This window comes from Mesocricetus auratus, unplaced genomic scaffold, assembly GCF_017639785.1.
Source record: "Mesocricetus auratus isolate SY011 unplaced genomic scaffold, BCM_Maur_2.0 Super-Scaffold_100054, whole genome shotgun sequence".
NCBI classification, from domain to species: domain Eukaryota; kingdom Metazoa; phylum Chordata; class Mammalia; order Rodentia; family Cricetidae; genus Mesocricetus; species Mesocricetus auratus.
The window spans coordinates 2,780,848-2,805,216 of NW_024429231.1; the positions used below are offsets into that span (position 1 = coordinate 2,780,848).

Below are 24,369 nucleotides of genomic sequence, written 5' to 3' on the forward strand. Positions count from 1 at the left end.
GCGGGCCGCCGTTGGCCGGGCGCGCGCTCGAAGGCCCGGCCCCGCCCTAGCCTCCGGACTTGTCGCCCGGGCCCCGTCTCTTCTCTTTGAAACAGCGAACCGGGTGACGCTACTTTGGCGCGTGCGTATTACCTAAACCCAGATTAGTGGTGAAGCATGCGCAGTCGAGAGAAAGGCTCTTGGAAAAAAAAGGTTTCAAAGACGCAGGCTCTGCGCATGCGTTTTACTGCTTGCTGAAGCCTATCCTTTGGGCCCCAAGACCTCTTCCTGCACATGCGCAGAAGGCTCAATGACAGTCGCGCGTCGGCTAAGGTGAGGGAAGTGTGGGGGATTGCATGGCCCGGGGAGGACGGCCCGGTACCCGCAATTAACTTTTCCTGGTTTCCCAACACTCCTGAGATCCACCTCGCCGTCCAAGCTCCGAGGAGACCACCTGTGCCCCTACAGGGTCCCCCGGCCTGCAGAATGCTCCAAACTACGACCTCCGACCCTAGTCTGGAACCCACCTAGCCCTGCAGTGTAGCAGCGATCAATCAGACAAAGATTAGCTAGCCTGAATAAGGACTATGCCCCTGAAGGGCGGGGTGTGCGGCGGTTCTACCTCCAGCTGACCTTTGACACCTCCTCATTTGCTTATGTTTAGGCTCTGGGAAAGGGGGCTGGCCATGTTGCATGTGACCTGGGGGTCCAAGGTCCGAGTGTGGTCCCTGGTGCCTGCTCTCTTCGGGACTCCCCGGGCTCTGTCGTCCCTGGCGAGCAGGATGGGGGTATACCGAAAGATGTGGAACCCCACGGAACCCCGCGACTGGGCTCAGCAGTACCGCGAGCGCTTCATTCCGTTCTCCAAGGAGCAGCTGCTCCGCCTCCTGACACAGGTACTGCCCATCAGCGGTCTAGGAGCCCGGGGACTACAATTTCCAGCCGACCGTGCGACTGCACCTCTGTACCTGCTGTTGAGAACTGCTCTAGTGCCCCCTGGGAGTTGTAGTTCCTGGTCCTTGTACCGCTCCTAGTGGTCGCAAGAGTTGGTATGGCAGAGGCGAGAGCTCCAAGATGAGATGCCTGATGGATCTCATCAGATGAGATGCCAGCCCCGGCTTCTTCCGCGCCTTGAACAGGCACTCTGGGGCATGAGTTTTCCCCTTGAAATAGATATAACCATCACCCTTATCATTTACTTCCTACCACGAAATAAAATTGTACCTACAAAGCTGCAGTCATAACTATTATCATCACACTTTGAATTCTTAACTCTGTGGCGCGGCGCCACATGTTTGTCATGTATGGACCCATCATAACAACCCAGAGACCACCACTATTCCACTTTACAGGTGAGCGCCTATTCCAGAGTTTGAGTCCTCAGCCCGCCATCACCGTCAGCCCCACCACTGCTGAAGATGGTCATTAATATAGCAGTTATTTATTGACGCCTGCTGTGTGTACTAAGTCCTGTGCTAGACTTTGTATATGTGTACACATGAACACATACGGTCTCACTAAAATCTCCCCTAGTTGGGCTGGGACTGTGGCTTAGCAGTTAAGAGAATTTGTTACTCTTGCAGAAGACCCAGGTTTGTGTCTAGCACCCACGTGGTAGTTCATAACCACCCATAGCTCTAGTCCAGGGGACCCAGTGCCCTCTTCTGACTGCTGCTGACACTAGGCTCATACCTGGTACATATACATACATACAGTCCAATGACACACACACACACACATACACACACACACACACACACACACGAGTGAATGAATGAATGAATGAATGAATGAACGAACTCTGCATAGCCATCTGCTCATGAGGAAACTGAATCTCAGGTTTGGACATTTGTCTGGATAACGGTTGTCTTCATGTGCTGCTCTGCAGCCGGTTGGGCCTACCGTGACCCTCATCACATGGCTCCACTGAGCCTTAGTTCCCCTTTGAAAAACTAGGCCCTAACCCCACAGCCCTGCCCTTCTCTGGGGGATCACATTCTGCCACAGCAGAGCACCTGCCACACGCTACCCATTCTTCGAATGCGCCCAGCCTCTGGATCTGGAGGCCTCCTGCTTTCCCTGTGCTGTGGATGTTGGCTCTGTACAATCGGCCAAATCCATCTTTTAAGCAAGACATTTAAAAGCCCAGACTTCCCATCCTGCATGTTTGTCGCTGGGAAAAGGAAAGAGGCCTAACCGGGTTTTCTTTGTGGGTGTCAGGAGTTTCACTCCAGCCCGGCAGAGAGCGCAGCTTTGGAGGCATTCGCAGGCCACGTGGACTTCTGTACTCTGTTCCACTACCATCAGCTCCTGGCCAGGCTGCAGGTAAGGGTGCCGTCCAGCCTTGCCATGTGTGTTTGCTCTGTCTGAGGAATACATGGTGACTGACACGGGCTTCCACCCCGGCTGTCTTCTGAGTTCTGAGGACAGACCAGGACAAACGTAGCCATACCCTCATGGAGTTGGCATTTCAGATGGGGAGCCAGTAAATAAAATGAATGTAAAATGTCAGTTTGTGGGATCTGCTGGGAGAAAGGACTTAGGTCTCTTCCTTCCTTTTTTTCCTCTTTCTCTTAAATGAGACACCGTCTTACTATGTAGACTGTGGCTGGTCAGAATCTGTGTAGACCAGGATGTTGTTGAACTCACAGAGACCCACCATTTCTGCTTCCTCTGCGCTGGCATTAGAGGTGTGTGCCAGTATGCCTGGAGGAGGTTAGTTATTGAGCAGCTTGTTGACTTAGAGCCTGATGTCCCTGAGTCTGAGCTCAAGGTGTTCAGGATCTGGGGTCTCATGGGGTTGCTTCTTCATTCACACCTGATGCTCTCAGCCTTGTCCTCACGTGTGGGAGGGGTGAGCAAGAGCTCTGTGGTCTCCTGTAAGGATTTTGATCTCCACGAGGGCTGTATCCTCACCACCTCAGTCTAACCTGTTATTGTCACATCTTGGCATGGAGGCTGACCTTTTTCCTGTAGCTCTTCCATAGATTAGACTGAACTGAGTGCTTCAGGCACAGCCATAAGTTATAGCGACAGCAGAGGACACTTGAAGTAGTTAAGACTGCAGGTCAACTAGATGCTCACCATGAAGGATGTCCCTGGGTTAGGGTTCCTTCCCACCAGCTGGTGAGGGGAAGAAATTTATTGAGATGTGTGAGGTTGGGACCCCATAGATTGTTGACTCCACACTCCAGCCTCTGGCTGCCCTGCCTTGAACAGCAGTCCCCTGCAGGGCCTAGGGTACACTGTCCGGATGCAGCCCTCCCTGCTGCTGCAAGCCCCATTTGTGCAGACAAAAAAGCCAGGCCCAGGGAGGACCTGGGAAAGTTCGAGCTTACAGAGGCCACAAGTACATTCTCAGTCCCAGGCCTCCTCACCTGCCACCATGTTCTGTCATTGGGGTGCATGTGCTTCTAGAAGTAGAGTTTTGCTTGTTTCTGCTCAAAATATTTTGCTATATAAAATTTACTGTCCTTCCCTCCCTCTCTTCCTTTGAGATGGGGTCACACAGTATAGCCCTGGCTGGCTTTGAGCTCAGAAATCTGCCTGCCTGCTTGCCTCTGCCTCTGCCTCTGCCTCTGCCTCTGCCTCTGCCTCTGCCTCTGCCTCTGCCTCTGCCTCAGCCTCAGCCTCAGCCTCAGCCTCAGCCTCAGCCTAAGTGCTGTCATTAAAGGCATATACCAGCATTCCTGGCCCTGCTTTGTAAAAATTTAAATACACAGAGGTGCAAAATAGAATATGAGTATACCCCTATTGGTGAGGCAAATTTCCTGGTCAGGTGCTAGGAGGTGGAGGTGCCTTAGGTGGGTGCTGCGCACACTCCCCACCCCCAAAACAAAACAAAACAAAAAGTAATTGAGGATTTTGCACAAGGGAACAGGACCTATGAGCCGCGTGATCAGGCGCCCTCTGGTGGTCTTGTAGAAAGTGGGCTAAAGGCATAGTAAAGTCCTGCAACCACAGCCCCCAGCATTGGTCCTGTGCCTCACTGCGTAGACAGTCCCCAGGACATGGGAGGTGGAGTTGGCGAGGGGGAAACCTTGCAGGTGGAGATACTGCTGACCTTGGGTTCTGGGTCACCGGCTGTGTGCTCAGATCAGGTCCATGGTTAGATCCCAGGTCTGCTCTGAACATAGTGTGTTCAGAACAACTCACACTGGGGCCTGCTTACTGAGGCAGGCAAGATGGTGAGTGGGCAGGCTTTGGGCCCTGCTGGGGGTAACCGGAAACTGCACGGAGGACTGGGTCAGTTCTGGGTTGTACAAGCCTAGGACTCAGGTGGGAGGCCCCAGGACACGGGTTACCACCAGATGGCCATTGCCTTTTATTCTCCAGCGGTGTGGGGCTTCATTGAGCCTTGAGATCAGGCCTGTAGATGCCCTCAGGGGTTGAGTGCGAATGGTGGGGAGAAGCAAGAGTTGGAGCCACTTGTGGTGGAGAGGGACTGGTGGTCCGAGCAGTGAAGGCAGCTGGCTGTGACTCTGCACGGAGGTCAGTGTGCAGATTCTGAAATGGGGCCAGTTGCAGCTTGGCAAGACCCACTGTTGCAGCAACTGACCTCGTGTGGTTTTTAAGTTTAACCTTGCAGGGACGGAGTCTGGTAGTGCACTCCTATAACCCAGCATCGGGAGGTAGAGGATCAGGAGTTCAAGGTCAGGATTGGCTACATAAACCTGTTTCAAAAAACCAAGCAGGACCAGTGGCTCAGTTTATAAGGGTGCTTTGCCACCAAGCCTGGGAACCTAATTTTGATTCCTGGAACCCACATGGTAGAAGGAGAGAACTAACTCCTTCAGTTATCCTCTGACTTTTACACATATGCCATGGTGTGCACACTCAAGTGCACACACACAGCCTCATATACTCTCATTCTAAATTATATATATATATACATGTGTGTGTGTTTGCATGCGTGTGTGCGTGTGCACACTCCCACACACGCTCATGTAATCTCATATTGCATTTTATATACACGTAGTCCACACGTGCACACGGCTGGAGAGATGGCCCAGTGGCTTGGAGCATGTGCTGCTTTTCCAGAGGACCTTTTGGTCCCTAGCACTCACATCAGGTGGCTTACAAACACCTGTAACTACAGCATCTGTGATCCTCTGGACTTCAGAGTAAACACACACGCATAAGTAAACATAAAAATGAATCTTAAAGAAAGTCTTATAATAAAATGAAACCTGTTGTTCCTCAAAAGCTCTACAGTGGGCAATGAGGTGATTCAGCAGGTAAAAGTTCTTGTCATGCAAACCTGGTGACCTAGTCCAGCCCCAGGAGAATCAACTTCACAAAGCTATCCTGTGTTCTTCCATCATATACAAGCACACCGATATTACACAGAAGTTTTGTAAGGCTTTCTAGGTATATGATTCAGCTTCCCAAAGGCAATGGAAACCTTGGTAGGACTTTTTTTTTTCCGAGACAGGGTTTCTCTGTATTGTTTTGGAGGCTGTCCTGGAACTTGCTCTGTAGACCAGACTGGCCTCAAACTCACAGAGATCCTCCTGCCTCTGCCTCCCAAGTGCTGGGATTAAAGGTGTGCGCCACCAATGCCCAGCCAATGACTTTATTTATTGTTGTGTGGTCTCATTGGTAGCCTGGGCTGACCTCAAATCCACAAATGCACTGTCCTGCTGCCTCAGCCTCCCAAGCACTAAAGGGCTTTTGTAAATAATTGGCAGATCTAGGTGTGTCCATACCTCAGTTTTCATGTCTGTAAGTAAGGATGACAGTGGTCCCATTTTCACATGCTGGGAATATGCCTCTAACTTGATTCAAGCATAACAGAAAAATGTGCAGGATTTTTGTTCACTATTTCCATCCTTAATTGAGATTTCACAGCAGAGTTCATAGGATGTGTTAGCTGCAGGACCCATGGGACTTGAGGTTTTCTGTGAGGTCTTGAGCCCATCTAGATGGGGAGGCCATGAATTGGAGAGAGAGTTCAGCAGTTAGGTGTACCAGGCATTTTTGGGGGCCACCAACCGGCTTCCAAATCATGACACAGAGACCATCCAGTTTTGAATGCTTGCCCTTAGCTTAGCTCTTATAGTTAACCTGTTTCCCTTCGTTTACATTCATTTTCCCTTGTTTTTTTTTTGTTTGTTTGTTTTGTTTTTGTTTTTTGAGACAGGGTTTCTCTGTGGCTTTGGAGGCTGTCCTGGAACTCACTTTGTAGACCAGGCTGGCCTCGAACTCACAAAGATCTGCCTGCCTCTGCCTCCCGAGTGCTGGGATTAAAGGTGTGTGCCACCAATGTCCAGCGGCCCTTGGGGTTTTTTTACCTTGTTTTCTTTCTTTATATCTTACTTTCCCGCTGTCTTTAGTCTGTCAAGTTGGCTGGCTTCTGCCTGGTTTCTTGCCCCTGTCGGTCTCCCTCCTTCTCCTCCTTCTCTGTTTTCTCCTTGCTCTTTTTTGAGCCTAGATTTCTCCTCCTATTTATTCTGTCTGCCTGTCGACCCTGCCTATCCTTTATCTGCCTAGCTCTTGGCAGGCAAGGTAAAACAAACGCAACACATCTTTTACACAATTAAACAAATGCAGCGCAGACAAAAGTAACACACCTTTACACAGGTAATACTCCACAGCATAAACAAATGTAACAACCTTTGCCTACTTAGAATAATGTTCCACAGCAGTTATGAGGGCTTGTTGCTCTGGCAGAGGACCTGAGTTCAGGTCTCATCACCCACCTGGTGGTTCATGACTGTCCACAATACTGGCTCCAGGGTATTTGATGTCTTTTTTTGACTTCTGTAGGGACCAGACATGCATGTGGTAATATTCATACATGTAGGAAAAACACTCATACACATAAAATAAAAAAATCTTAAAAAATGACAACAAGCAAAACCAAATGGGAAGCTCGTGGTGGTTAGATCTTCATTGCTGGTGGGGAACAGTGAACTAGGAAAAGCATGTCTGTGCTGGGACAGCAGATTCATGAGGAGGGAGAGGAGGGAGAGGAGCAGGGAGGCAGGGAGAAGGAAGAGAAAGGAGCACGGGGAGGAGGTGCATCAGGCCATGTGCCATGCCTAGGTTTCTAGCTTGAAGCTCTCAGAGGAGAACCTGGCTGGTGGTGGTTCCTGAAGGATACAGTCCCTCCCTCACCCTCATCCTTGAAGGCTGCAGTCCTTATCAGGGTCATTCTGCTCATCTGTGGATGTGGTCTATGGCCAACTCTGCTTGAGCCCTGCCCATGGCCTCCCCATTTAGATGGGCTCAAGACCTCCCTTCAAGTCCTATGGGCCCTGCAGCCAGCCTATTCTCTGCACACTGCTGTGAGATCTCAGTGAAGGATGGAAAGAGTGAATGAAAATCCTGCACATCTCCAGCATGTGAAAATGGGACCCCTGTCACCCTTACTTACAGATGTGAAAGCTAAGGTATGGGTACACCCAGCATCTCCCTGCTCACTGGCATTGGAAGTCTAAATACTCCCTCTATCAGCCTTTGCTTAAGCTGTCCCGTATGGAGCATCTACCACTGCCTTGGGTACCTGCTCAGAGATTGCTCTGATACCCCAAGACCTGTTGCCCCTCAGTGGTGGGCTGGGTCCATTTCTCCCAAGGCGAGTCACACTGTCTGGGACAAGATAGGCCAGCAGCTGGAATTCCCCCTGATCTTTCCCCACCCCCAGCGCATCAGGGGTGGTTGTCAGCACAAACTATGGAGGTCTAGGGCAGATTTGAGGGGCTCTAAAAAGATTCACATTTCATTCCAAATTCAGTAGAAAGCTGTGGGGTGTGGCTTTGTGTTCCTTTTAAGTGGAGAGAGCCAACAGGTAAATGGAAGCCCCAAGGTCACCCTTCAGGTGGGAGTGGAGGGGTCAGGAGAGATGGGGGTTCCGTGTGTGAGATCAGGAGCTGAATATGGGGTGATGGTAGGCAGGAACCTGCAGGTGAAGTATCCGGGAGGGGAGGGCTAGAGGGAGCTGGGAGTGACAGGCTGACACAGCCTGAGGACACTAGAACTGGAGGGGACATTTTGGAGGGGAAACAGCTGATATTTTGATGGGATGTTGGGGCCTCAGTGATTTGAAGCGCAGGCATGACACACTGATGTGAGATCCTGATGGGGCCCTGGGACAAACAGTTCCTTCCATGTTGCTGTCCCTCTGTCCCTTGAAATGGCAGCATTTCATCCCCATGTGATCTGCTGGGTCTGTCTGTTTTACTTTCTCCTTTTTTTTATAATCATTTATTTTATTTAACTTGTTACACAAGTTTCTCCCAGTTTCCTTTCCTCACCCTCCCCTCCTCCACTCCACTCCATCCCTCCTCTGCTCCCCAGGGACAGAAAGGCTTTCCATGAGGGATTTTCAGAGTCTGTCATATCATCCCGGGCAGGGCCTACGTCCTCCCTCATGTGTCCAGACTGAGAGAGCGTCCCTCCATGTGGAATGGGCTCCCAGAGTCCATTTGTATGCCAGGAATAAATACTGATCTACTCTCCAAGGTCCCATAGATTGCCGAGGCCTCCTCTCTGACACCCAGGTTGGGGGGCAGGGGTCTGAATCAGTCCCATGCTGGCCTCTCAGTCATCAGTCTGGGGTCTATGTGTTCCCCCTTGTTTAAGTCAGCTGCCTCTGTGGGTTTCGCCAGCCAGGTATTGATTCCTTTGCTCATCACTCCTCTTTGCAATTGGGTTTTGGGAGTTCAATTCGGTTTTTAGTTTTGGGTGTCTGCTTCTGCTTCCGTCAGCCACTGGATGAGGGTTCTAGGATAGCATATAAGGTAATCATCAATTTCATTATCAGGGGAGGGCATTTAAGGTAGCCTTAATGCCCGTTGGTGTCATTCTTGTAGATCTCTGAAAATCTCACTTGTGCCAGATCTCTCCTCCAATCTGTAATGGCTCCCTCTATTATGGTGTCTCTCATCGTTCTCTCCTCTATTCTTACTCTGACTCAACCTTCCTGCTCCCCCGTGTCCTCCTCTCCCTTCTTCTTCCCCTCTTTTTCTCCCATCTCCTGCTCCCCTCCTCTCCCCCCTTCCCCCAATCCAATTAGGAGAACTTGTCCCATTCCCCTTCTCTAGGTTACCACGCCTATCTCTCTTAGGGTCCTCCCTGCTTCCCAGACTCTCTGGCCATGGGATTGTAGGCTGGCAATTCCCTGCTCCATGTCTAAAATCCATATATGAGTGAATACATACCATGTTTGTCTTTTTTGTGACTGGGTTACCTCACTCAGGATGGTTTCTTCTAGTGCCATCCATTTGCCTGCAAATTTCAAGATTTCATTTTTTTTCCTGCTGAGTAATACTCCATTGTGTAGATGTACCACATTTTCTCTATCCACTCTTCAGTTGAGGGGCATCTAGGTTGCTTCCAGGTTCTGGTTATTACAAATAATGCTGCTATGAACTTAGTTGAGCAGATGTCCTTATTGTATGAGTGTACATCTTTTGGGTATATGCTTAAGAGTGAAATTGCTGGATCCTGTGGTAGACTGATTCCCATTTTCCTGAGGAATCTCCATATTGATTTCCAAAGTGGCTATACAAGTCGGCACTCCCACCAGCAGTGGAGGAGTGTTCCCCTTTCTCCACATCCTCTCCAGCATAAACTGTCATTAGTGTTTTTGATTTTAGCTGTTTTGATGGGAGTGAGATGGTATCTCAGAGTTGTTTTGATTTGCATTTTCTCTGATGGCTAAGGATGTTGAACATTTTCTCAAGTTTCTCTCAGCCATTTTAGACTCCTCTATTGAGAATTTTCTATTTAGTTCTGTACCCCACTTTTTAATTGGATCCTTTGGTGTTTTGGAGACTTGCTTCTTGAGTTCTTTGTAAATTTTGGAGGTCAGCCCCCTGTCAGATGTGGGGTTGGTGAATATCTTTTCCCATTCTGTGGGCTGCATTTTTGTCTTGTTGACTGTGTCCTTTGCCTTACAGAAGCTTCTCAGTTTCAGGAGGTCCCATTTATTAATTGTCTATCTCAGTGTCTTTGCTACTGGTGTTATGTTCAGGAAGTGGTCTCCTGTACCAATTCGTTCTAGGGTACTTCCCACTTTCTCTTCTAAGAGGTTCAGTGTGGCTGGATTGATGTTGAGGTCGTTGATCCACTTGGACTTAAGTTTTGTGCATAGTGATAGATATGGATCTATCTGCTGTCTTTTACATGCCAGCATCCAGTTACGCCAGCACCATTTGTTGAATAAGCTTTCTTTTTTCCATTGTATAGTTTTAGCTTCTTTGTCAAAGATCAGATGTTGAAAGGTGTGTGGGTTAATATTAGGGTCTTTGATTCGATTCCATTGGTCTACCTGTCTATTTTTGTGCCAATACCAACCTGTTTTCAGGACTATAGCTCTATAATAGAGCTTGAAGTCAGGAATGGTGATGCCTCCTGAAGTTCCATTATTGTACAGGATTGTTTTGGCTATCCTGGGTCTTTTGTTTTTCCATTTAAAGTTGAGGATTGTCCTTTCAAGGTCTGTGAAGAATTGTGTTGTGATTTTGATAGGGATTGCATTGAATCTGTAGATTGCTTTTGGTAAGATTGTCATTTTTACTATGTTGATCCTACCTATCCAAGAACATGGGAGATCTTTCTATTTTCTGGTATCTTCTTTAAAGACTCAAAGTTCTTGTTATACTGGTCTTTCACCTGTTTGGTTAGAGTTACCCCAAGATATTTTATGTTGTTTGTGGCTATTGTAAAGGGTGATGTTTCTCTGATTTCTTTCTCATCCCCTTTATTGTCTATATACAATAGAGGTACTGATTTTTTTCAGTTAATTTTGTATCGTGCCACTTTGCTGAAGTTGTTTATTAGCTATAGGAGTTCCCTGGTAGAATTCTTTGGGTCGCTTACGTAGACTATCATGTCATCTGCAAATAGTGAAAGTTTGACTTCTTCCTTTCCAATTTGTATCCTCTTGATCTCCTTTTGTTGTTTTATTGCTCTAGCAAGCACTTCCAGTACAATATTGAAGAGATATGGAAAGAGTGGACATCCATGTCTTGTTCCTGATTTTAGAGGAATTGAGTTGAGTTTCTCTTCATTTAGTTTGTTGTTGGCTGTTGGTTTGCTGTATATTGCTTTTATTATGTTTAGGTATGTTCCTGATCTCTCCAAGACCTTTATCATGAAGGGGTGCTGTATTTTGTCAAAGGCTTTTTCAGCATCTAGTGAGATGATCGTGTGGTTTTTCTTTGTTTGTTTGTTTGTTTTTCAAGACAGGGTTTCTCTGTATTGTTTTGGAGGCTGTTCTAGAACTCACTCTGTAGACCAGGCTGGCCTCGAACTCACAGAGATCCGCCTGCCTCTGCCTCCCAAGTGCTGGGATTAAAGGCGTGCGCCACCAACGCCCGGCCATGGTTTTTCTTTTTCAGGTTGTTTATATGGTGGATTACATTAATGGATTTTCTTATGTTGAACCATCCCTACATCCCTGGGATGAAGTCTACTTGATCATGGTGTATGATTTTTCTGATGTGTTCTTGGATTCAATTTGCCAGTTTTTTATTGAGTATTTTTGCATCAATGTTCATGAGGGAGATTGGTCTGTAATTCCCTATCTTCGTTGTGTCTTTGTGTGGTTTGGGTATTAAGGTAATTATAGCCTCGTAAAAAGAGTTTGGAAGTGATCCTTCTGCTTCTGTTGTGTGGAACAATTTCAAGAGTATATTAGCTCTTCCTTGAATTTTTGGTAGAATTCTGCACTGAAGCCATCTGGACCTGGACTTTTTTGGTTGGAAGACTTTTTATGGCTGCTTCTATTTCTTTAGGGGTTATAGACCTGTTTAAATTGTTTATCTGTTCTTGATTTAATTTTGGTAATTGATATCTATTCAGAAAATCATCCATTTCCTTTAAATTTTCCAATTTAGAGGAGTACAGGTTTTCAAAGTATGACCTGATGATTCTTTGGATTTCCCCAGTGTCTGTTGTTATGTCCCCCTTTTCATTTCTGATTTTGTTAATTTGCATGTTCTCTTTCTGTCTTTTGGTTAGGTTGGATAAAGGTTTGTCTATCTTGTTGATTTTCTCAAAGAACCAACTCTTTGTTTCATTGATTCTTTGTATTATTTTCTTTGTTTCTACTTTATTGATTTCAGCTCTCAATTTGATTATTTCCTGGTGTCTACTCCTCCTAGGTGAGTTTGCTTCTTTTTGTTCTAGAGCTTTCAGGCATTCTGTTGAATCTCTAGTGTGGCACTTCTCCAGTTTCTTCATGTGGGCACTTAGTGCTGTGAACTTTCCTCTTAGAACTGCTTTCAGAGTGTCCCATAGGTTTGGGTATGTTGTGCCTTCATTTTCATTGAATTCTAGGAAGTCTTTGATTTCTTTCTTTATTTCTTCCTTTACCCAGGGGTGATAAAATTGAGCATTGTTCAGTTTCCATGAGTTTGTGGGGTTTCTGCAATTTGTGTTGATGTTGAATTCTAATTTTTAAGCCGTGGTGGTCTGACAAGATACAGGGGATTATTCCATTTTTTAAAAATCTGTTGAGGTTTGCTTTATTGCCAAGTATGTGGTCAATTTTAGAGAAGTTTCCTTGTGGTGCTGAGAAGAAGGTATATTCTTTTTTGTTCGGATAAAATGTTCTATAGATGTCTGTTAGACCCAATTGGGTGATAACTTCTGTTAGTTCCATTGTTTCTTTGTTAAGTTTCTGTCTTGTGGACCTGTCCAGTAGTGAGGGTGGGGTATTGAAGTTTCCCACTATAAATGTGTGATTCGAGTTTTAGTAATTTTTTTATGAGTGTGGGTGCCTTTGTATTTGGGGCATATATGTTCAGAATTGAGACTTCATCCTGATGGATTTTTCCTATGGTGAATATGAAATGGCCTTCTTCATCTCTTTTGATTAATTTTAGTTTGAAGTCTATTTTGTTAGGTATTAGGATAGTTACACCCACTTGCTTCTTATGTCCATTTGATTGGAAAATCTTTTCCCAACCCTTAACCTTGAGGTAACGTCTGTCTTTGAAATTGAGTGCGTTTCTTGTATGCAGCAGGATGGATTCTGTTAGCCTATGACTTGTTATAGGTGAGTTAATTCCATTTATATTTAAGGATATTAATGACCATTGATTGTTGATTCTTGTTTGCTTTGGATCTGTTTTTGGTAGTGGTATTGTGTGTGAGTTTTTCCCCTATTTTTGGCTTCTGGTAAAGTAAAATTATCTATTGCCCATGTTATTTTGAGTGTAGTTAACTTCCTTGGGTTGGAGTTTTCCTTCTAGAACTTTCTGTAGGGCTGGATTTGTGGATACGTATTGTGTATATGTGGTTTTGTCATGGAATATCTTGTTTTCTCCATTTATAGTGATTGAGAGTTTTGCTGGTTATAGTAGTCTGGGCTGGAATCTGTGGTCTCTTAGTGTTTGTAGAACATCTATCTAGGACCTTCTGGCTTTCAGAGTTTCCATGGAGAAGTCGGGTGTAATTCTGATAGGTTTGCCTTTATATGTTTCTTGGCCTTTTTCCTTTGCTGCTCTTAACATTCTTCTTTATTCTATATGTTTGGTTGTTTGGTGTTTTGATTATTATGTGGCGAGGGGACTTTTTTTTTTTTTTGGTCCACTCTATTTGGTGTTCTGTAGTCTTCTTGTACTTTCATAGGCATCTCCTTCTTCAGGTTGGGAAAGTTTTCTTCTATGATTTTGTTGAATATGTTTTCTGCCCCTTTGAGCTGGGCTTCTTCACTTTCTTCTATACCTATTATTCTTAGGTTTGGTCTTTTCACGGTGTCCCATATTTCCTGGATGTTTTGTGTTAGGGATTTGTTGTATTTAAAACTTTTTTTTTGTCGATGAATCCATTTCTCCTAGTGTATCTCCAACACCTGAGATTCTGTCTTTCATCTCTTGTATTCTGTTGGTTATGTTTGCATCTGTAGTACCTGACCGTTTGCCCAGCTTTTCTATTTCCAGCATTCCTTCGGAATGTGTTTTTTCTTTATTGTCTCCATTTCAGTTTTCAGATCTTGAACTGTTTGAATTGTTTCCTTCATCTGTTTGATTGTTTTTTTCTTGGCTTTCCTTAAGAGATTTGTTTATTTCTTGCATTTTTTTGGTTTGTCTTTTCTTCTATTTCTTTAAGGGATTTTCTCATATCCTCTTTGAGGGCCGCTATCATTTTCAGGAGGTTGTTTTGACGGTCATTCTTTTCTGTTTCATGTGTGTTGGGATGCTCAGGTCTTGCTGGTGTAGAGTCTCTAGACTCTGGTGGTGTCATCCTCGTTTTTCTGTTGCTGGCTGTGTTTCTATATTGCCGTCTTCCCATCCCTTCTTTCAGTGGGAGCTCGTGGGGTCTCTTCCTCTCCTGGTGGGTTTGGGTTGAAGGATCTCTTCCAGTGCGTTCAAGTAGGTCCAATACTCTGATGGTTCTCACAACAGGTACAGGTGGGTCTGAGACACTCTCAAGCACAGGGCGGAGACCTGAGGGGACTGAGGACTCAAGCCCAGGGAGGGTGCCTGAGGGGACTGAAGACTGAGGTGTGGCTAGACTCAGGGTGGTCCTATCTGGTAGGGCGGGTCCACTCTAGGTGTAGAGCAGGCCCAGGGAGATGGAAGCAGGGGGATATTAGGGGTTGGGGTCTGGAACGGAACCCCCACTCACCTCAAGCACAGGGCAGGGACCGAAGGGGACTGAACACTGTGGTGTGGTCAGACTTAGGGTGGTCCTTTCCAGCGGGGCGGGTCCACTCTAGGCGCAGAACATGTCCAGGGAGATGGAAGCAGGGGGATGTCAGGAGTTGGGGCCAAGAGCAGAGCTCCCACTTACCTCAGGCACAGGGCAGGGTCCAGAGGGGACTGAAGACTCTTATTTTCTCCTTTTAAATTTTTTAGCCATCCTAGGACCCAGGATGCTGAACCACACCCCCAAACCTTCAACAGGGGATTCTAGGCAAGTGCTCTACTATTGCATGTCATGAGGAGCCCCATTCATTCACTCTTTCATTCATGTGTTCATTCAGTTTTGAGGCAGGATATTGCTAAGTTGCCCAAGCAGCTTTGAGCTTTCCGTGTTCTTGCTTCAGCTTCTTTTTTTTTTTTTTTTTTTTTTTTTTTTTTTGGTTTTTCGAGACAGGGTTTCTCTGTATTGTTTTGGAGGCTGTCCTGGAATCGGCTCTGTAGACCAGGCTGGCCTCGAACTCACAGAGATCCACCTGCCTCTGCCTCCCGAGTGCTGGGATTAAAGGCATGTGCAACCAACACCCGGCCACTTCAGCTTCTTTAGAAGATGGAAAGATAGGCCTTGGCACCAGGCCCAGGGCGCTGCGCCCTTCCTTTCTTCCTTCCTGCCTTCCTGCCTTCCTTCTTTCCTTCCTTCCTTCCTTCCTTCCTTCCTTCCTTCCTTCCTTCCTTCTTTTTTTAACTTCTTATATGGGAAGGTTAGTCAGGTACATCCAGGAGGGGACACAGGGGAGACCTGGGGAAAGCATTTACTTTCCTCACTATCCTGGAGGCAGGTGCCATACCATATTGTGCTGAGGATGGTGGGAGCTCTCTTGGGTCAGAGGAAGTGGTCCCCATGGGGAGGGGCTGGAGGCTTGCAGACAGCTTTTAACTGATCATCACTTTGCACAGCTCAGATACATCCCGGGCTGGGCCTTCGCTGCTGCTGAGAGGACCATGGTTTCCACATTATGATAGAGTCTTAAAGAGGCCAGGCTTACTCCTGTTTAAGTCTCCTGAGAGCTAGGATGACAGTGTACTCCACCATACCCTGTCAAAACATCTCCCTGCCTGCTTCTTCAAGGATTCCCTAGCCAGAGTACATGAGGCCCACTGCCTTGACGTACGGATTTTAAAGCACTCATCACTCACTCATCAGGCCAGGCAGGGATTGAGGCTTGCACCCTCTGTGGTTAAGGACACTTGTTGCTCTTCCAGAGGGGTGCTTGTCACCTCCATTCAGTCCCTACGTGGACCTATCCTAGTGACCTGGCCTTGGCTGCTGAGAGGTTAGGCTTCACCAGGTAATCTGGCCTCCTGCAGCTGCTTTGGAGAAGGGGAGATCACTTACTCAGGCAGACCTCAGAAGGAAGCTGGAGCTGTGGCTGAGCTTGTCTGTACAATGTTTTGTTGTTTTTCTTTTTGAGACAGGGCCTCACTATGTTTCCCTGGCTACCTTGGAACTCTTTATGTAGACCAGGCTGGGCTTTAATTCACAGAGATCACTTGACTCTGCCTCCCAAGTGCAGGACTAAATATGTGTGCCACCCCAGCTCCCTGCACATGTGTTTCAGCATGCCTGTGGCAGTGTGACACTCTATCCTGGAAGACCCACCTCTGGGCTTTCTCAGTCCCCAGGGGCCCGCGTCCCCATGCCGTGACCTCCCCATCTCTATCTATCTCTATCTCTATCTCCTATCTCTCCTCAGGCCTTGTATGACCCCATCAACCCTGATAGGGAGACCCTGGACCAGCCGTCCCTTACCGACCCCCAGCGTCTGTCCAGCGAGAAGGACGTGCTCCAGGCTCTGCAGCCCCTGCTGGCTCAGGCCAACTTCTCTCCACTCTCTGAAGATGCCCTGGCCTATGCACTTGTCGTCCATCACCCTCAGGATGAGGTCCAGGTACCTGTCCCCAGCGGAGCCACGTTTGCTTGCCTAGAGGAAGCTCCCCCTTCTCCAACCACTTCAGTGCCCTCTGCCAGGAAAGGGCCATCAGATGAGGGCCTCAGGGTCAAGTGCCATGCTGCCACCTGACAGAATTCGATGGTAAAGAATATAAAACTCATCCCAGGGGCTGGAGAGGTGGTTAAGGACACTTGTTGCTCTTGCAGAGGACCAGGGTTGTCTGTTCCTAGCACAACATGACTCCTTCTAGCTATCTGTAACTCCAGCCCCAGGAAATCCAATACCCTTTCCTGCTTTTACAGGTGGGCCCCAGGCATGCCTGCAGTGCGCTCTCTCCTCTCTCTCTGTGTACCCTTGGCTGTCCTGGCACTCACTCTGTAGACCAGGCTGGCCTCGATTTTACAGAGCTCTGCCTGCCTCTGTGTCCTGTGTGCTGGGATTAAAGCATGAGCCACCACTGCCCAGCTACAGTGCACTTTCATAAATGAAGACCAAACACCCATACATATAAAATAAAAATAAACCTAAAAGAAAACTAAAGCCTGGGTGTGGAGGCACACCCCATTAATCCCAGCACTCAGGAGGCAGAGGCAGGTGGAGCCTGGTCTACATAGTGAGTTCTAGGACAGCCAGGACCACATAGTGAGACCCTGTCTCTCAATATTCCCTGAAAAACTGTTTTGTCTCTAAAAAAGCCCACCAAAAAAATAACAACCAAAAACAAACAAACAAACAAAACCCTCTCTATCTTCCCTTCCACCAAGTCAACAAAACTGAAGAAATACTAAATCTTCCAGCTCCACATTTAGTGAATTTTAAAATGTATTTTGTCTAGATGTATTCTGCCATATTTTAGGATGTGATCTGCCAGTGATGGAGAGTCATAGTTCAAGTGACAATGTCTTGTCTTTGTAGTTGCTTCATAAATGGAGACTTAAAACCAGTGCTGCTTTAGATTCTAAGACTCCTCCTGTGTGCAGGCCCAACCCTAGGCAATGTATGTGAATAACCATGCATGACTCCTCTGCTACACACTGCACGATTGGCAACGAAAGCCAGGGTCCTTTCTGAGTAGGATGTGCATTCGGGCACCCCGCCCTTAACACCGACTCAAGCTCAGCTGCTCTGCTTCCTTTTCCCCCTTACCAGGTGACAATAAATTTGGATCAGTACATCTACATGCAGTTCTGGGCCCTGGGCCAGAGAGTTGGGCAGATGCCCCACATGTCCAGTGTGGGCTCCAAGCGTGGCTTCTTCAGAAAGTTGCCCCCTGTGGAGAGGTGAGGAGGCCCCTGTTCCCCAGTTACAGCAAAGGGAGCAAGTTTTGAGTTGAGAGGGGACTGACAGGTCAGTGTCTGGCTTTGGTGTCTTGGGCCCCAGGGAGAAGTGCAGAACGGGGAGGTACAGATTGTCGAAACGTAGCCTTTTCTTCCCGAGTGAGAACTGCTGTTTCTAGAGGAAGAGAAGGGGTGGGCCTGTCATCTCCGTTTTCCAGGTGAGGAAACGTGAGAGCCAGGAGAGGAGGCCGCATCCAGAGGTGGCAGAGCCGCGCTTTGGATGAACAACTGACAGGTCCAATAAAAGGAATATGTAATTAATCAATCCCCATGGTTGGACATGTGATTTCCAACTCCTTGTGATCAGGTAGCTTTCCTAAAGGCCATTCAGCCTGGAGATGTGGAGTTTCAGGTGTGTATTAGTCAGAGTTCTTCTTTTTTTTTTTTTTCTTGTTTGAGGCAGGGTTTCTCTGTGTAGCCCTGGCTGTCCTGGAGTTCACTTTGTAGACCAGGCTGGACTTGAACTTAACAAAGATCTGCCTGCCTCTGCCTCTGCCTCCCGAGTGCTGGAATCAAAGGCGTGCGCCACCAGGCCTTTTATATAGGCTGTCACTAGAAGGTGGTTGCCAAGTACACCACCACCCAGCTAGTCAGAGTTCTTTAAAGGAACAGAGCTGAGTGTGTGTGTGTGTTTGATTTATTAGATTAGCTTCCAGGCTGTGATCATGATGGAAAATCCAATAGTTGTTCAGTCCTCAAGGTTTCTGGAGAGCTGCTGATTGAAACCCTGAAGTTAGGAAGAGGAATGCCTCAGTAGCAGAATAAATATTCTAGCGAGAGTGAGAGCAAGCGGGGAAAAAGCAAAAGCTTCTTTATTCCTGACCATTTATTTATTCATTTAGAGACATGGTTTTCCCTTATGTTGCTTTAATTAGCCTGCAACTCCCTATGTAGATCAGCCTGGCCTCAGACTCAGAAAGATCTGCCTGCCTCTGCCTCCCGAGTGCTGGAGTCAAAGGCGTGCGCCTCCAGGCCTTTTATATAGGCTGTCACTAGAAGGTGGTTGCCAAGGGACAGCCCAGTCAAGCGCTTCCTCACAGGAATGCCCAACAGCTTGGGTTTTAGTTGATTGCAGATGTGGTCAAGCTGACAGCCAAGAGTAGCCATCCTAAGTGAGAGGGCTCTGGCCTCACACCCCTCACTCTCACTCACGCCCTCCTTTCTGGCCCTCAGGAGATATTTCAAGCGTGTGGTATTGGCAGCCCGGACCAAACATGGGCATCTGGTTCTGAAGAGCTTCAAGGATACCCCACTGGAGGGCTTAGAGCAGCTGCTGCCGGAGCTGAAGGTGCGCACGCCCATGCTGCAGCGCGCCCTGCTCAACCTGATGCTGGTGGTCTCGGGAGTTGTGTTCTTCGTCAACGTGGGCATGGTGATACTGTCTGACCTCAAGATGGCCACCTCCCTGCTGCTGCTGCTCTTTGCTGCCTTCATGGGCCTGAGGGCCTCCAAGGTGAGCACCTTGGGTCCCTGCTGCTTGGACTGCCCAGCCGGGCCCCCTGTCAAGGCCTCCATGCACCGTTCATCCTGGTACACAATGCCCTTACACCCTCCTTCCTTCATTTATCAGCGCCCTTCACCTCAGCAGGTGCCTCTGACTCCCCGTGCCTCAGCTCATCAGCAGAGTAGAGTCACAGTGGAGCACAGGCATTTTAAGGACATTAGGGACATATACTTTGGAGCTTGACTGGCTGGATTTGAATATGATTACTGTTCTCCAGCTATGTGGTCTTAAGTCAGTTGCTTAAATTCTCTTTGCCCCGGCTCCTACACTGCAAAATAAGAATGAAGGCAGGGCCTGATGAGAGGGGAGGGCAGGGAATAAATGAGTCGGTCTGAGCCTGGCCACAGGACAGGAAGTACCATGTGAGGTCACTGATGAGGTGACTATGGTTACTACAGTGGGACTCTGTTCCCTGAATTTCCTTCCTGGAGGGCTACTGTGATCACTGAGAGAGCCAGCTCTAGCCCCAAAAGATAGGTTTGGAAACTCCAAGTCTGGGCCAGGAAATTGTATAGCTAATAAGCTTCCCTTCTGAGCTGCAGCTGGGAGTCCAGGGCTTGTCATGTAGGTGTTACCCAGAGCTAGGATTGGGGTAAAGAGGGCAGGTGGGGCTGACACCAGCGTGTGTCCTTGCCATTGCTCGCCCTGTTGGCTGAGACAGATGGGAAGGGTGGCCTCTCATTCTTCTGGGGCTGCCACAAGCTGTGCGTCTCCCATCCTCTGCCTGCCAGTTCATTAGTTCCCAAGCTGCCTTCAGCGCTCTTGACAGGCTGTCTTGGGAAGGTCTGTGAGAAATCCTACGAAGGATGGCCACGCCATACTGGCCGCAAGGTGACTGGGTACAGAGGGCCGCACAAGGGGTGGGGAGAGGGTGTGCAGCGTGGCCAGCGTGGCCCATGCCCACACGTCCTGGGCTCTCTCCCCAGGGAGGAGCTGCTGTGGTACAGGCACAGTGGGGGGAGACTGAGAGCAGGGCGTCCTGTTCTGGGGAGGAGATGCTGCCCAAGGTGAGCCCTCCTCTCGCTCCTCAGTGGTCCCAGGGGCTGCAGAGCCTCTCGGGGGTAGAAAGGCCCAATTTGTCCAATTCTGGTCCCCAGTTACCGCTTATTCATACTTCAGCTGGGGCCCCAGCCCCAGCCCTCCACATGGCTAAGTATTCATTCCTTCTGTGCGTCAGTGCCCCTGCTGTTGTACCACAGGCCCCTGTCCCGATCCTGCCCTGTCTCTACCGTGTGGAGCCATATGCTCTCTGCCTGGCTCCTCAGCTCCTGTCTCGGAACAGGATGCAGACCCCTTTCCTGCTGCGGAGCTCTTCCACCTTGGGTCTCTGGGGCTGGACCTGAAGCTGTGCTTCTCACTGGCTGCTACAGCCAGCATCTCCCGTACCTGCTCTTCATGGGAGCATGGCCATGTGCCCGTCTTGTTTCCATCCTCCAGGTGGGGTCTGCAGCCCGTTCCCAGCCCCACCCAGAGCAAGCCCTACCCTGCCTTCTCACTGTGGTGGTTCCTGTTCAGCTTACCTCGTGGCTGGTTATAGTCCTTCACCATCGCTACACCAGCCCCACCCCCACCCCCAGTTTCTGCTCTCGGTGGTTGTGACGCCTAATCTGTCCTGCTTGTCCAAACTGTGTACACATGTGCTGTCTCTCTGACTGAATGTGTTCTCTCTCACTGGGCTAGTCACCCTTGTGCATTCCTTATCCCTTGTCTAGAGGCCATCAGCTCCCCGAGGCCTTCCTGGATCACTTAGTGTGGATGGGTCTCTGGACACCCTACCTTCTGCCTGTCTTCTCTGTGCAGAGCAGGACAGGGGCAGCCTGGAGGCTATGGAGACATGTAGCCCCTCTTGGGGCCGAAGGCCTGTGGACACAGGTGTGGCAGCATGGGTTGTAGGAGCCTGAGGATGCGCCTGCTGTCTGGGCAGCCGTGAGGAAGAGGCAGTGTTTTCTAAGAACAGACTGTGGGGCTTGTCATGTGCGGAGCCAGGGTCTGCGGGCACAGGGGACACGTGGTACAGCATGTACACTGTGAGGGCTGCACTGGGTTGGGAGATTCAGAGTCTGAGCCAGGGGCTGATACTGTCTGACCTCAAGGATGGGGAGATGAAGCCGGGAGGAGGCAGGGGGCGGGATGGGTCATGGACGGACAAGCTGGCCAGGAGGGATGTGGATGGTGATAGGTTGTAGACTGTGACACATAGAAGGTAGGGTCACCAGAACGGGGAATGGGGAGTTGGGGGCGTGTCTGCAGGTCAGTGTATGGCGTGCTCCTTTAGTCATGAGAACTCTTCACCAGTCTTGGCAAGTGAAGACAAGAGACCCAGCTAATTGTTCCATGCATGGTGGTCCCTTAGCACAGGGCTCCTGCCTCTATGGCAACTGGTTCCAGGACAGGGATAGAATCCATGGTGTGGGCTCTTAAGAAGTTCCCGTCAGTCATGCTGTGAGTCCCCGGCTGCGTCAGTTCAGGTTGAATTTGGCACGGGTGGGCTTAGCGGCTCAGTGCAGACACTCCTGTCATGTGCACTGACTTTCTGGGCCCTCGCAGCACCAACCTTGTCGTGCCATGCTACTGCAGGCCATCCAGTCAAGGGCTCCAAGCTGGCAGGGGATGGCAGAGGCAACTCAAAGGCACAGGGCGGCCCTGAGCTCTCACACCCTGACTAGAAGTGGGTTTGCGGCTGGCGTGCGGGAGGGCGGGGTGGTAGAGGGTTCGGACTGCACCAGGAGTGCCCTTACCTGTGGCTCTCTTTACAGTGTAGTGTCCCAAACTGTTCTTCAGTTATGGAAAGGTTAGAGACATGCAGAGATAAGGTAGCCTGAATTCTCATGTAGCCAGCACCAGTGTTCTGATTACATCACAGCACCGCCGTCTCTCTGTACTGGGTCACTATAAAGCACATCTTAGACACGTCATCTGGGAATATGGAAGAATACTTGACAGTGACATATTGGTATTGGAATTTCCTAGGCTAAAACCCATGTTTAAAATCTTTGCACAGCCCATTAACGTGTTGCCAGATAGCAGAGCAGAGGGTGGTGCATTTTGGCTTCAGTCCCAACCTAGGCTGTCAGGGCACTGTGGTGTTGAGTGGCCCTGCACCTCTGTTTCTAAGCCTGTGCTCCCACAGGTGTTTGGACAGCGCAGAAGTGCCCAGGCCCTAGAACTGGCGCACATGCTGTACTACCGCAGCACATCCAACAACTCAGAACTGCTCAGTGCCCTGGCCCTCCGCGCACAAGAGGAGCACATCAAAGAGGCCCTGCTGGCTCATAGCTTCTTAGCCCGCAGGCCAGGGGGCGCCCAAGGCCTACCTGAAGGTAAACCCTCCCTGTCACCTAGGTCCATCCTGCTATTGCTAGGCCTCCCCTGTTACTTCCCAGGCCCTCCCTGCTGTCCCCCAGGCCCTCCCCCAGGTCCTCCCTGCTGTCCCCCAGGCCCTCCCTGCTGTCCCCCCAGGCCCTCCCTGCTGTCCCCCCAGGCCCTCCCCCAGGCCCTCCCTGCTGTCCCCCCAGGCCCTCCCTGCTGTCCCCCCAGGCCCTCCCTGCTGTCCCCCCAGGCCCTCCCCCAGGCCCTCCCTGCTGTCCCCCCAGGCCCTCCCTGCTGTCCCCCCCAGGCCCTCCCTGCTGTCCCCCCAGGCTCTCCCTGCTGCCTTCAGTCTCAGGTTTCCTCTAGCTCCAGCTTGAACATAGTCTCTCCCCACAGAGACCTCCAAGTGGCTACAGTCTGAGGTGGAGAGCTGGCTTCTAGCCCAGTCTGGCTGTGATGTGGCCTTCAATGGACCTCGGGCCCTGGCCCACCTGCAAGCCCTGACTCCCAGCTTCGGGTTGTTCCCACCAGCTGAGTTGCCACAACTTGACCCACTGGTCCTAGGCACTCCAGAGGCCTGGCAGGCTGCTGTGCCAGGTGGTAGCTACCCATCACCCTGACCATTTACTACGAGGCCCGACATTGGCAGGGTGCCAAGCTTCACCTCCTCCATAGCAAGGTGTCAATTGTGGCAACCAAATCTCCTACCTGGACTCTTGGTTGTTGACAGCTGTTATTTCTGCTCGGTCATTAGTTTTGCTATGCTATAGATCTAAGAGTAGCCAATCAGGGCCGCTGGCAGTTGGTAAGCAGCCAGTCAAAGCTGTTTATTTCAGCTTGTAATTTATTTCTCAGCCCCGCCCCTGACAGAAACTTCACCCTGACCTGGTGGAGGGGGCGAGGCATGGGGAGGTTTGACACAGCTGCTGGGTTGTAGCTGCCAGAGCTGGCCACAGTGAGACCAGCCGGGCTATGAAAGCTGTGCCTGGAGGCCCTGCTCCGTCATCTGTTTAGCCTGCACAGGATCTGCCCGCCACATGCACCTGGGCGGGGCCCACTGGAGCCCGCAAGCCGTCTACTCCTGGCACACTGAGGGTGACAGACACTGGGCACCTCAACCATGGGCAGCCAATCAGAATCCCTGGAGGAGTCTGCTCTGTGAATCCATGTGAGATGAACCATCTGCTCTGCAGCTGATCCGTTCTGGCTGAAGGCACTGGGAACTTCCTGCCCCAAAGAAGACGTGGGCCGGCAGCATTCCACCCCAAGATGACGCCAGCTCAGGCCCCAGCAGCCTCCCAGGCCTGCTCTGTCTTGCTGTAGAAACCACTTTGCCTGGATCCCCCTACATGTGCAATATTTATCGCTTTACCTCTTCCAAAGGAATAAATAATGTTGAATAAATCTGGTTAGTGTGGCTGCAAGTGAAGGGGTGGACAGAATCCTGGAAAGAGGGTGTGGCTGGGTCCAGACGGGAATCTTAGAAGTACTGATGCCTGAGGGAAGCCTAGCTTGCAAGAGTCTGGGTCTCAGCCAAGAAGACCAGTGCAGGAGTGCAGATTGTCAGCATGCAATGGTACACTGCCAGGGTGATGCCTGTGAAACCCAGCTGTCCCACTGCCTGAGTAGGGCGGGCTATGTACTGCCTGAGTAGTACAGGTGGCCTCTACTGGTGTGAGAAAAGTTGGGTT

General features: G+C 49.5%; 1 protein-coding gene across 2 annotated transcripts; it reads left to right on the forward strand.

The window, feature by feature from the left end:
- The first annotated feature begins 16 nt into the window (after positions 1-16).
- On the forward strand, positions 17-24,082 carry Tmem143 (transmembrane protein 143). Of its 2 annotated transcripts, none has more exons than XM_040736006.1 (8): positions 17-121; positions 644-875; positions 2,200-2,304; positions 16,331-16,525; positions 17,678-17,808; positions 19,039-19,318; positions 22,500-22,689; positions 23,075-24,082. In XM_040736006.1, the coding sequence occupies exons 2-8, from the start codon at positions 666-668 to the stop codon at positions 23,296-23,298; spliced, it is 1,335 nt and encodes a 444-aa protein (XP_040591940.1). In that variant the 5' UTR covers positions 17-121; positions 644-665; the 3' UTR covers positions 23,299-24,082. The 2 variants fall into 2 exon arrangements, with proteins under 2 accessions (XP_040591940.1, XP_005084745.1); XM_005084688.4 differs by lacking the exon at positions 17-121 and adding an exon at positions 149-312.
- Positions 24,083-24,369: the final 287 nt, after the last annotated feature.

Bases quoted from the DNA above. Each gene is read 5' to 3' on its own strand.
- Tmem143 (XM_005084688.4), top strand. From the start codon at position 290: ATGACAGTCGCGCGTCGGCTAAG. The intron at 16,526-17,677 runs GTACCTGTCCCC...CCCCCTTACCAG, and splicing joins ACCCTCAGGATGAGGTCCAG to GTGACAATAAATTTGGATCA. The intron at 19,319-22,499 runs GTGAGCACCTTG...GTGCTCCCACAG, and splicing joins TGGGCCTGAGGGCCTCCAAG to GTGTTTGGACAGCGCAGAAG.